This window comes from Pristiophorus japonicus, chromosome 8, assembly GCF_044704955.1.
Source record: "Pristiophorus japonicus isolate sPriJap1 chromosome 8, sPriJap1.hap1, whole genome shotgun sequence".
Taxonomy (NCBI): domain Eukaryota; kingdom Metazoa; phylum Chordata; class Chondrichthyes; family Pristiophoridae; genus Pristiophorus; species Pristiophorus japonicus.
In genome coordinates this window covers 231,341,994-231,354,780 of record NC_091984.1, presented here as the reverse complement: position 1 = coordinate 231,354,780, position 12,787 = coordinate 231,341,994, and the positions used below count along the sequence as shown (strand labels likewise).

The following is a 12,787-nucleotide window of genomic DNA, read 5'->3' as shown; positions in this document are numbered from 1 at the left end:
CAAGCAACATCCAGTGACGAGTAACCTCTACCTGTCAGGGTTGGCCTAAATAGCCATTTGTCTGTTGCAAACTATCCACTCTTGTTTCCATAGATTAATTTGAATTACTAGCTAATTTGCATTTTTAGTGCTAAACATCTGTGCCATTTTAATCCACCTGCTTAATTCCAATTACTGGATAATTCAAATATTGGACCAAATGACTCCATTAACCATCTGTAGATGGGACTTTTAAATTTTGTATTCATTGTAGCTTAATTCAGAATAATTGGACACTCGCTATTTTGGCATACTAGTTTGGTAACTTTTTTTCCATTCGGCTGGGATCAAAACTTGTATTTTTTTCTTCTCTTTCCCCACCCCTCATTTTAGCTCCAAAGCCAAGGGGTGAATCCTGCCAACATCGGTTTCAGTACCCTCACCATGGAATCTGACAAGTTCATCTGCATCAGGGAGAAAGTGGGAGAACAGGCGCAAGTTGTGGTCATCGATCTGAATGATCCAACTAATCCGATTCGCCGCCCGATATCTGCCGACAGTGTCATCATGAATCCAGCGAGCAAAGTGATTGCGCTGAAAGGTACGTGTCCAAGTGGCACAGCTTTGCTGATCACAAATTAGTAACTTTTATGCTCTTAGCATTATGATTATTGCTTCTTTCATTTTTGTTACTGATTCTATATTTTTCTTCCTGCATTCTTATATCGATTCAGATGGTGAGTTCTTTGTGTTCTGTGGCAGTTCTGTCTCTGTAGCAAGTGGGTCTATTCATTATAAACAAACCACATCAACTTAAAATGCATACATATTAATAACTTGCTGTGAACAACCCCCAAATTTCTATCTTGATTGTTGGCAGGGGAATCAAAATCTCAACCGAGTGACTTTAAGCTGTTTTTATATCCACCCTATGCTAATTGGGACGGCAAATAGCTCTAAAGTTATTCGCCAACCGAGCTATTTAGTTGATACCTGCACTGTGCATTCTGCTCGATGTGATCTTTTGCACTGCAATTGGAAAAATGTGTGGTAATGAGTACTTATTTCTCAGGTTGGCAGTTTGTCAGTAGCGAGACCACTTTTTAATAGAGGTGGGTTTGTAAATATTTCTGGTAGAGGCCATTTTCTTTTGGAAGCAATGTGTAGCTAAGCCTTTAGAAGGTGTTTAACGTACACTGCATCCAGCCCATGAAACAATTTAATGGTAGGATGTTCAAAAATAAGGACGTGCTGGATACAGTCTGAATCTGATTAGTTTCTTCCTCCTTCACCTAGATATTTGTTTCTATTTTAATCTTTTTTGCCAGGGTATCTGATCAGGACCATCATATAGAACACTTTTGACATCCCTGCTTTGGTTATTTTTTTAGCTTGCAGTAAGGTTACACTAAAAGCTATTCAGATGCCAGCTTGATGTTCATAGTTTCTTCATTTATGGTAAGACATTGAAGGAAATTTAAATCCCAAGTGATTTGTCCTCTGTTCTGCATTTTCTTTCCCTCTTCAAATTGCTCCCATCTAATCCAACTCCTTGCATCCATTTAAGTAGCCAATTAAAATGAGCTTCATTTTAGTGTAAGTAGGTCAAAAGTGTTTCTATAGTGTAGGCATATGATACTTCTGTCCATTTTGTGGCAATTGATAAAATGCATCCATGCATGGTGAAAAACTATTCACTCTTGCTAGCTCTATGCAAGTTCTGCCTTTAGTTTGAGTGCTACAGCACTACCAATCCACATTGTGTGGTGTCCACCTAGCATTGAGGCCAATGCATTTAATAAGTTTGCTGACTGTGCAAGACTTGCACTCCCCACTGTCAGTAATACCCTGCTGTCAGTCTTGATGTAGCTGGTAGTGAAGCAATCAAAATGGACGCTCTCCGTGCCAGTTCCATGGAAACATAGTCATAAGTTATACCAGATAGTTGTGTTTCTGCTTTCGGAGTCAATTGTGCTTGTTGGGTTACAGTTCAAGTTTCTGCTAAAATTCATTTGTATAACCAAACTTAAGTTGTATTACACTGGTTTAGATTTTAATTGATTATTTGAGTGGCACTTAAATCAATGTATTAATAAACATTTTTTAAACAACTTTGTATTTATATAGCACTTTTTTTAATGTAGTAAAACGTCCCACTAGAGTGTAGTAATGCTTCACTAGAGCATTATCAAACAAAGTTTGACACTGAGCCACATGAGATTTTAGGGCAGATGGTGAGAGGTAGGTGTTAAGGAGCACCCTAAAGGAGGATAGAGACACAGGTTTAGGGTCGGAATTCTAGAGCCTTGACATTGAAGGCACGGCTGCCTTTTTAAAATCCGGGATGCACAAGAGGCCAGTCTTGCACAGACAGTAATAGCCCACTGGGGTGCTGGAAGTTTGGAACTTTCTTCTGCAAATAGCAATTGATGCTTGATTGATTTTAATTTTAAATCTGAAATTGATAACTTTGTTAACCAAAGGTGTTAAGGGATATGGGACAAAGGCAGGTATATGGAATTGGGTCACCGATCAGCCATGATCTCATTGAATGGCGGAACAGGGCTGAGGAGCTGAGAGTCCTGCTCCTGTGTTCCAAATTGGAGTGCAGCGAATCAGCAAAAATAAATACCTTGGGTGTCCTGTCCTCCACCTGTGAGTAACCTGATTTTAAAGTCACCATGACTTGAAGGAAAAAAGTCTACACGGAACCAACTATTTTCATTGGTGTCCGTTTCTGAGTAAATTCAATTTTTTTTGATACGGAAATACTTTAATGTGCCTACTAGTGTCTTTGCAGCCAAAGGCGAGTTCTGTTTGAAGAGCCTTGCCGAATTGGTGGGATCTGCAATCTTGACCTGGGTGTGGCCAGTTTTGTGGGCTGGGGCCCGATTGAATCTTGAACCGGCATAAAGATCACCAAAAACTCAAGTGTAACTTGCTGGATTTAAGATCCTCCGATCTTTTATCGCTGATCCTGCCTGCTGATCTTACCAGCGTTAACTAGTGGGTGCTCCACGCCAGTAGCTGTAGGAACAAATGCACAGGTTTACACGAGCAGTTGCAGCCCTGCAACATAAATAGCTGGCTTCTATAGCAGTCTAGAAGCTTTCATTGGCAAACTGCTTCAGCCAAGCTAGCAGGTCAACACATAGCTGACACATCACTTGACATGTTGAAAATGGTAAGTGGTTTGGACAACTGTACTGGCAAATGAAGTACTTGTAACTGTCATTGTGGGTGTTCCAAATTTAACAAGACAAATTTCAAATGTATAATTGCTGATGGTGGTTTGCTGTCTGAGCATGGCCCTTTAATTCATGCATGTTTTGTGCTTTTATCTGTGCGCTTTCCACTCCAGCCTTCCATTGTCAAGTTGCGAAGATGAATTTTTGCAAATGGCTTGCATTTCTCTTCTGGAGTGGCTCACTTTGGCAGTATCCAGAAGCGGAGTTGGCCCGAATGGGCAACATTTCACTTGTATCGTCGCTCAAATGTTGTATTGTAAAGATTACATGTAGGATTTGTTAGCATGCATTATTTTGATCGGAGATGATTCTGCTGTTGTGTGCATCCCACTGACCAATTGTTTGAAATTTCAGCTGGCAGGACACATTCCAGGTTCCCTCCCCTCTTCTCACCACCCCAGTTCCTGAGCCCAGGTGATCTGCAGCTGCCCCATGATGCTCTGCTGTTCCAATTGTTGGATGGTCAAAAAGCAGGCCCCCCCTTACCCCTCCATCATAGATTCCTAAATGGAGATCAGAACGATGAGGTGCTCTCGCTAACTAATACTGACACCAGCTGATGTGTTGCAGCACAAATACACCATAATGGCCTGATTCTAAGTGCATCAGTTTTATTACTGTGCTGCAATGCCATTCTAGCAACGATACTTCCTCTGATCAGGGAGGAGTAATTTGGCAATTGGTGGACAATGAGGGAATATTGCAATGGAACATGGCCACCTGTATGAGGCAACCATGATGTTTTGTCTGGGTGGTGATTTATGGTCTAGCCTTCATATTTTCACATTGGGCAGATTAGAGGGCCTGCAAGGTCATCTGATTTCTGCAGTTACATCAGACTTTTCCTCTTGATTTATTAGTGTCTGTTGCTGTCGCTCTTGGTCTGCTTTCATAGTGCTGTTCCCTTTGGGTAACTGGCACTCTGGAGTATTTGCACTTGTTCCTTTTTTTGAGGGTTGGAAATGTTAGTTTCACTTTAGTTGTGGATGTATGTAAATGTGACTGCCCATGCTGCAGTCCTGAAATTAGAAGTGCTGAGGCACCAGCAAATCTTCAGAGCTGTCTGTCTTGCAGCAGCTATGCTCACTGACTAGTGAAGAAAAAGCTTTGTGGATGGGAAACTCAAATCTCTCCAGGCTAAAGGCTGCATTTGCTAATAACTGCATTTTGTATCGCTTGAGGTGGTACTGTATTACTACAGACTCCTGCTTGTGATATTCAATGCACTGCAATTAAAAACTGTGCTAATCTTGTACCCAGTTTGAAAATGAAGTTTATATGTTAGGCCAGCAATATATTTCCCTGACTGAGATGAAAGCCCAGGCTACCGACAGCCAAGAAATCTGGTGCTTGGGCTGATGTGTGTTTGTATTGCTGCAAAAGCAAGTAGGTCTGCATCTCTGGAGGTAAGGGAGCTAACTCCCTTTTACAGAAGAGTTGCTAAATGTTGAGCTGCAATATTGAGTTTTATATAAAGAACAATAAATTGGGTGTCTTGAGTCCTTTCCAATAGCAATCTTCCAAGTTTAATTGCAATCCAACCAAGATTGTTTTGCTGGTATGTGATGTGTGTAGAGGTGAATCTCCTAGCTTTGACAACTTGGAACATGAAAAGCAGAAAGATGAAACCAGCTACTGCGGGAGGCAGCAAGTGCATCTCCAATAATCCATAATACCAGCTTTTTGGTTAGGAAGTATTTCCTGTTTTTCTATTTAAACCATTCTCCGAATCCCCTCTTCCCATTCAGGTAAAACTGGTTCTTTTACATGTTTGGCTAGAATCCATACCATAATTGGAATGAAACTGAATTTTCAGCTTGTGATTACTGCTTTCCCAATGGGATTTAAAGATTCCTCTTCTAACCTGAACAGTCTTAACTTTTCAACTTGTCTGATTCGATGCCATGGTGTTAGTCACTGACATTTTTTTTGTCCAGACATAGCATGGATTTTACTATTGTGGGGCATAGTTTTGATTTTGTAATGGGGGACTTGTCTGGGGATTTAAGTTGGTGTGTGGAAAAGCCGTGAAGTTGAAGTGATGGGGATAGTTTGGCTTGTTACAATACTAGAACTCAATTTTTTTCTCTCCTTTCTACCCCCCACCCCCCTCCCAACAACCAAGGCACTTGTATACCTCACTTTGATACTAGCCCTAAGGACTTCAAAGACTATAAATGGCAATTTACTAAATTTGTACCTCTTTGGAGCATTGCTTCAGACATACTTGTGAAGGGGAAATCTGTTCCAAATGGCATGGTGTCTTAACTTTTTTTAAATATTTTTATTCACAAATAGCTGGAAAAACCCTTCAGATATTTAACATTGAAATGAAGAGCAAAGTGAAAGCACATACAATGGTTGAAGAAGTGACGTTCTGGAAATGGATCTCTTTAAACACTGTTGCCCTAGTAACTGAGACTGCGGTATTCCATTGGAGCATGGAAGGTGACTCTCAGCCACAGAAGATATTTGACAGGCACGCGAGCTTGGCAGGCTGTCAGATCATTAACTACAGGACAGACCTTCAACAGAAGTGGCTGCTTCTAATTGGAATTTCTGCACAGGTAGATCGCTGTAGTAAGTTTTTTTAAAAGCCATATACCCATGGCTCATTGTGATTTTTGACTTCCTCCACTGCAAGACTAAAGTGTTCATTACTACTTTAGTTATCAGCTGTGGCTCAGTGGGTAACATGCTCTCCTGAGTCAGAAGGTTGTGGGTTCAAGCCCCACTGCAGTGACTTGAGCACAAAATCTAGGCTGACACTCCAGTGCAGTGCTGAGGGAATGCTGCACTGTCAGAGGTGCTGTCTTTCAGATGAGACATTAAAAGTCTACTCGGGTGGACGTAAATGATCTTGTTGCACTGTTTGGCAAAGCAGTGGTGTCCTGGTCAATATTTATCCCTCTAGCATCACTGAGATTATCGGATCATTATCTCATTGTTGTGGGAGGTTGCTGTGTGCAAATTGGCTGTTGCGTTTCCAACATTACAACAGTGACTACACTCCAGTACTTGACTGTAAAGCGCTTTGGGGTGTCTGAGGACATGGCAGGTACTGTACAAGTGCCAGTTCTCTGTCCTGTCTTTTTTGTGACTAGCCCGTCCCCTCTTCAGGATCTTAACTTGCCCAAGTTATTTTATAGCTTGTATCTACATGGAGCTTGAAGGGGCAAGAAAGTGTAGAGGTCTTTGGCATCAAAGTCCAGTTTTAATGATCAATTGTGGTCAGACCGATTTTTTATAATGCTCAAATCGCACTTTGCCGAAACACACTACTAATCAGTTTATTTTTTCTTTTGGTTGCCTGAAATCCTGGTTATGCCTTGTATGTTGCCACTCTGTCCAAGACTGGCACTCTAAGCCACTTACTCAGTGACACGAGTGCAGAGCAGCATTCCACAAGTGCATGGTTTTGATTTGATGGGGAAAGCATGGATAGAGTTGGAGTGTTGTTTTAAAAACTCCCGCAAGGCGGTGAGGCTGAGCAGCAGTAAGGTGTACTAGTGGGTGTGGGGACTTTTGGCCAAAGTTGTTTGGATACATTCCCTTGTACTGTCCCATCTCTTGTGCCCCTCTCCCAAAGTCCATCTCTTTCCTGCTGCACTCTCTCAACGCCTACTCGCTGTCCATGCATTGCAGGCAAATACTGGAACTGAAGCTTATCTAGTGCCTTAATATAGGATTGTATTCCCAGTCTATACCATGGTTTTCCAGAGTGGCCCTCTGCTAACCTGAAGCTGTGTATCCCAGCCACCACCTTGGTTATAAATGGAGCTACTCTGACATCTCCATTAGACTGGCCCAGCAGGAAAGGAGAGCCTATGAGAGTCTTGTGCTATAAAGTTGGCTATATCTTCAATCTACACTTGCTTTCCCTTCATCCTTGATACTTGAGTTACTGGAATATTCTGTAGAGCATTTGAAGGAAGTAAAAGGGGTAACTTGTGTTGAGGGAACAAAATGTAAACAGTGGACATTAAATCCCAAGTTCAACTTCCCTTTTTATTTGCATTTATTGTTTAAAAATTTAAACTTTTTGGGGTAGGGTTGCTTTTTTAAAAAAAAAAATTCAAGGATTTCACAAAACAAAGCTGACTGAACTTCATTATAAAATTAACTGATTTTGCATACATGAAATCACCCCCTTCAGAGGTGTCTTTTTGCTACAATGATCTAAAAATAAATCAATGAAATTGCAGCTGCGCTTTTTTTCCCCACTGAATTGATCGCGCGAACATCCTTCCTGCTGGTTTGCTTGTCCAGTCTAACACTGCACGGTGTAGCTGGGAATTTTTGAGATCAAGGATTTCTACCCATTGCATGCAAAGTTGGAAGAGGATTCCAGAGTAAAGCGACATCGGGTAGGTGTTCAGGAGGGGGGGGGGGGGGGAAAGGAGGCTACAAACCTACCGAGAACACTTTTTTTTAAATGAAGAAAAGTTATTAACCAGTAGGTTTTATGCTTGTCTAGTAGACTGACTGCTGCCTGGAATCAGACTCTTCAATATTCAGGTAATCTGCCCAAGCGATATGTCTCTTCCCTCATGTATAGGAAGAGCGCTCCCTATACTGCACCAGTGTGGCATTTGTCCACTTTCTTCAGACATCCTGGGATTTAAGTTGCGATTGCCAATTGGGGACAGTTCTGGGGCAGAACTGGATTGAAACTGCCCAGGCTCATTTCACCTGGAACCCTTGCAGCCAGCCGACAGGCCACCAGTCCAAGCTGCATCTGAATTGGTCCTACAGTAAAGCGTCTAACTTAATTACCCATGTAGGAAATGTGCAAAATAACAACTGCAAAGTTTTTTATAAAATCAAGTCACATGATGTAGACCTGTACAGTATTGTTGCCAAAATAGTCTAGTCTGATCAGAAACATACATAATAAATAGAAGCAGGAGTAGGCCATTTGGCCCCTTGAGCCTGCTCTACCATTTAATACGATCATGGATGATCTGATCTTGGGCTCAGCTCCACTTCCCTGCCTGCTCCCCATAACCCTTGACTTCCCTATTGTTCAAATCTGTACCTCCACCTTTAAATATATTCAAGCCTCCGCAGCTGTCCGGGGCAGAGAATTCCACAGATTTATGACCTGAATGGGCGACCCCTTACTCTTAAACTATGCCCCCTAGTTCTAGATTCCCCTACGAGTGGAAGCATCCTCTCCATCTACCTTGTCGAACCCCTTCAGTATCTTGTATGTTTCAATCAGATCCCCTCATTCTTCTAAACTCCAATGAGTACAGGCCCAACCTACTCTACCTTTTTTTCAGAAGTCAACCCCTTCATCTCAGGAATAATGTTTGTGTGCAAGGGTTGCAGTCATTTGCAGTTTTCTAGTGGCCTTGCTAATTGGGTGTGGGTTGTCTGTGCACATAATGCCTTATTTGCCCACTTCAGGGCTGATGTACACAACGACAGAAGCTGAACTGTCTGCTCTTTCAACCTTTATTTTTCCTCTTTTAGCAAAACCGGGTAGTTGGTGCAATGCAGCTGTACTCTGTCGACAGAAAGGTTTCCCAGCCCATTGAGGGACATGCTGCAGCTTTTGCCGACTTCAAATTGGAAGAGAATCCTGTACCATCGACCCTCTTTTGCTTTGCAGTTCGCAGTCAGGCTGGAGGGAAGGTAAGTTGCATTGTCAGCATTTTAATGCATCTTCAAAACTGCTCGATGGAGAATTCCTGCGGCAGTACACTTTCAATCCATTTCACGTCATTCTGCAAATGTTGAAGTTTAAATCTCCCTGAGCCAATATTTTCTCTCTCGAATTGTATTGATGTACTCGTTTAAGCTACTGTGTAGAAAAGAACATTGCCACAAGCTCCATGAATGCGTGACCTGTTTATTTAAAAGCGAGGTACTGTTAAATTTTGCACGCACAGTATCTTCAACGGGAAAGCTTGTGAGCAGCCTGCGCAGTACCCTCGTGTTGCTGTGCAGCTTACAGGGAGCATTGACCATAAGGTGTTAACTAGTAAATGGTCTTGTATGTAACTTGTGCAGTGTGATGCATCACATCCCCGATAACCCAACTGGGAATTGGCAATTGAAAACTTAGTGTCTACACATCTGTATTTTGTGGCTGCAATGCATGTCCTGGCTTTTTGAAACTGACTTGTAAAATATCTTGCAGCTGCATATAATAGAAGTAGGTCAGCCACCCGCTGGAAACCAGCCTTTCACAAAGAGAGCAGTAGATGTGTTTTTCCCTCCCGAGGCCCAAACTGACTTTCCAGTTGCAATGCAGGTAAGCAATCAACTTTGCAGTTTAAACTTTGTTGGAGATCGGCCACTGTGCATGTTACACACGCTTCTCTCTTTATATAGTGCAAAGTGTGCCAGTATCTAGCTGTGACTATTGATGGCATTTGCTTTTCCTAAAGCAGAAACATAAATGACAAACCTGGGTGTCGGTTATTTATCAACGGTTCACTGCGATGAATATGCAGCTCCTTTACGAAAGATGTTGTTTACTAATCCATTCATAATGTGCAGCTAGTGTAAGGTGAGGCAGGTTCAGCAATTGTATGCTCTTAGAGTGCATTTGACAGTTTTTCAACCATCAGTCAGCCTTGAGTGGTACAAGTATCCTCTCAATCACTTCTTCAAAGGCAGGTGTTAATACTAGAAAAAATACATGTTCATCCCTCTTCCTTTCAACAGTAGAAGGAATAATGTGACCGGTCTTTAAATCAAGATTACATTTCCACTCTCTTGGGTTTCCCTGCAGTAAGCACTGTTCTCTGGCTGAAGGCAGACCTCTCGATCGTTGTAAAATTTGCAACTGAGCAGTGCACAGCAGCCCAAGCTCACGGAGTGCCTTCTTCCTTTACTGTAAAATACTTGGCCATTAGTTGACTTTTGCCAGCACCGACCTGGGTGATATAAGGAAGTGTGTAAGTGAAGGATTTTGGGGAGAGCTTATGACCACCTCCACAGAACAGGGCACTGAGCCGCCAGTGTGATGCCTTGCCCGTCGTAAATCGATCAAGCATGCTCGCTGCCTGCCATGGTGACCACCATGGTGAAAACCTGAAACTGAAGCCTCTGGCATGATCAGAGACCTGTAGCTGAGTGGTAATCTCTCTGGCGAGTGTTCAACCATTCTCCACGTTCTTGGCTTTAATGGAGCACTCTGCCAGCTTAAAATATCCCCCCAGTGCACCATGTTGTAAAATTGTTGGTATATCCTGGAGGTAAAAACAAACTTCTATACATGAAGTATAGTGAGGCGGTGGGGGATTTGTTCTGATATGTATAATTGCACTATATGTTTTCTTGATTTTGTAGATTGGAACAAAATATGGGGTTATATATCTGATTACCAAATATGGCTACATCCACTTGTATGACTTGGAGTCAGGTGCTTGTATCTATATGAACCGTATTAGTGCCGAGACCATTTTTGTCACTGCCCCCCACGAACCTACCTCTGGCATTATTGGAGTCAATAAAAAAGGACAGGTATGTAATCTGTTGAAGGTTTCCACTGAATACTTTTGTACCTCCAGTAGAAATGAGGAAGCTAATAATCAGTTTCTTTGTTTTGAAAGAGTAACTGTGTTGCTTCCTAATTGTTCCTGTATAATGCTTGGCTTGCAAGGCCATATAATTGCTTGCTGTCATGTCCCTGAATCACACCACGCTAACTGGAATGTGGCAAGTCGAGCCAAGGTCCAGAAACTCAACGAGAAACTTGCAAGGGAGCTTTTTCACTACTAGAGCTACTTTCTTCCCTTCTCCAAAGGAAATGGGTTCCTTGGTACAGTATGATGTGGTGTTCATTCACAAGCCAGCCATGGCATGATTTATCAGTGGGATATTTAACCCTGTGTATGCCTGCACACAGTCCAGCAACTTTTCTAACCCAGGGATGCAGAGGGCCAGTTGTAGCATCCTTACTGCTCTCCTGCCCTGTAATACCCAACACTGAATGAGCCTCTGAGATTCCTTGGATGTGACTAAATGATTTTGGGTGGCAATTGCATGCTATTAAATGTTGCGCATGTGACGTGTTGGAATTTTACTACATCCAAAATCCGTCAACCTCCGGACTCAGACCATGCTGGTTTTTGTATTTTTTTGGACCCCTCTGTTGCAGCTCCTCACCAGCCGGCACTGCGTTTTTACCGTTTTCCTCGTCCCTCACTGCCCAATGTCACATCTTGGCTGCCTCAATGTCTGGTTTTCAGACAATTCCAGTTTTCGGACAGCTGGATTAGAGACTTTGTACCTGTACTGTAAATTGTCAGCTGTGTGCAGAACTCTTGATATACTGAGTGTTTGTCATAATTATGCAATTTTTACTTTCAGGTACTTTCTGTCTGCGTGGAGGAAGAAAATATTGTTAATTATGCCACCAACGTGCTCCAAAACCCAGACTTGGCTTTGCGTATGGCTGTACGAAGCAACCTTGCTGGTGCTGAGGAACTCTTTGCCCGAAAGTTCAATACCTTGTTTGCGCAAGGAAACTACGCTGAAGCTGCTAAAGTAGCTGCATCTGCACCAAAGGTGTGTGTGTGCGCGCGCATTTAACATGTCCCGGTCCTTTAAACATACTAACTGCTTGTGACTTTATATTCTTGAACGGCACAGTTTTGCTCTTGTATCTGAACAGTTTAGTTTAAAGAAGTCACTAAGATTTACTTGTTAGAATTTGCTGGATTTGTATTTCGGGTGTTGATTCCTCTTCATTGGTCTGTTTTCCAATTGAGGGTGGGCAGGCCTTTTAGCAGTTTTGAACTTGAAATAGCTGCTGTAATGTTCAAATTGCATCTTTCCAACTTTCCAAATATCTGCCATGCTTGTATAACCTGAATTCCCTCTGCATATTTTCCCTGGCACTCCAGACACGAGCCAATTACTTCTATTTTTCCTCTCTGGGGCCAATTTTTAAAAATCTTGTCTGTCTTTTCTGTCGCCTAGTCATACTTCCTTTTTAGTTCTCTAATTGCTGCTATTTTTTTTTCTCCTGTTACTTTTTGTATCCTACTCCTACCGTCTCAGGCTGGAATGCTCCTTGGATAAGCCCACAGCTACCTTGTGCACCTTGCCCCATTCTTCAAATGGGTCCTCGAGGCACCCATTTCCAATGTTCCTGCTGAGGTAGTGTGGCCATGCAGTAATCTCCAAGGTCCCGTGCAGGCCGCTCACCACCTGTCACGTTTTAAATACCACGTGTGCACAGAAATTTAAAGGGACCATGCATTAAAAGAAACAAGCCATGCAGAACCAAGCACAGCTAATAGTGAACATCGCCTATTGCTGCCTCCTTAACAACAACCACAAATACCCATAGGCTCTGTACCCTTTGCTGTCCATTCCATTCTCCTCCTCTGCCACTCTCTCTAGTTGGTTGAACCAGACAATTCATAGCCTCTACGTCCTATTCATTCCCAAGCTGAGCTTCCAACCCCATATCCCCCCCCCCCATCTTAAAGACCACCTACTTCAAGCTGTAACATCCCCTTACCTGCTCTGAAACCAGTGTCCATACTTTGGTCATCTCCAGCCTCAAGTATTCCAATGCTCTTCTGGTCGGCCTC

General features: G+C 42.5%; 1 protein-coding gene across 5 annotated transcripts in view; it reads left to right on the top strand.

Moving 5' to 3' along the window:
* cltcl1 (clathrin, heavy chain-like 1) overlaps positions 1-12,787 on the top strand; it is an 86,500-nt gene that overhangs the window by 24,357 nt on the left and 49,356 nt on the right. For all 5 annotated transcript variants that reach the window (XM_070888054.1, XM_070888053.1, XM_070888058.1 and 2 more), the window contains exons 2-7: positions 373-580; positions 5,526-5,794; positions 8,706-8,867; positions 9,376-9,489; positions 10,533-10,706; positions 11,556-11,753. In XM_070888054.1, coding sequence (XP_070744155.1) covers positions 373-580; positions 5,526-5,794; positions 8,706-8,867; positions 9,376-9,489; positions 10,533-10,706; positions 11,556-11,753 — 1,125 coding nt within the window. The remainder of the gene's footprint in view (positions 1-372; positions 581-5,525; positions 5,795-8,705; positions 8,868-9,375; positions 9,490-10,532; positions 10,707-11,555; positions 11,754-12,787) is intronic.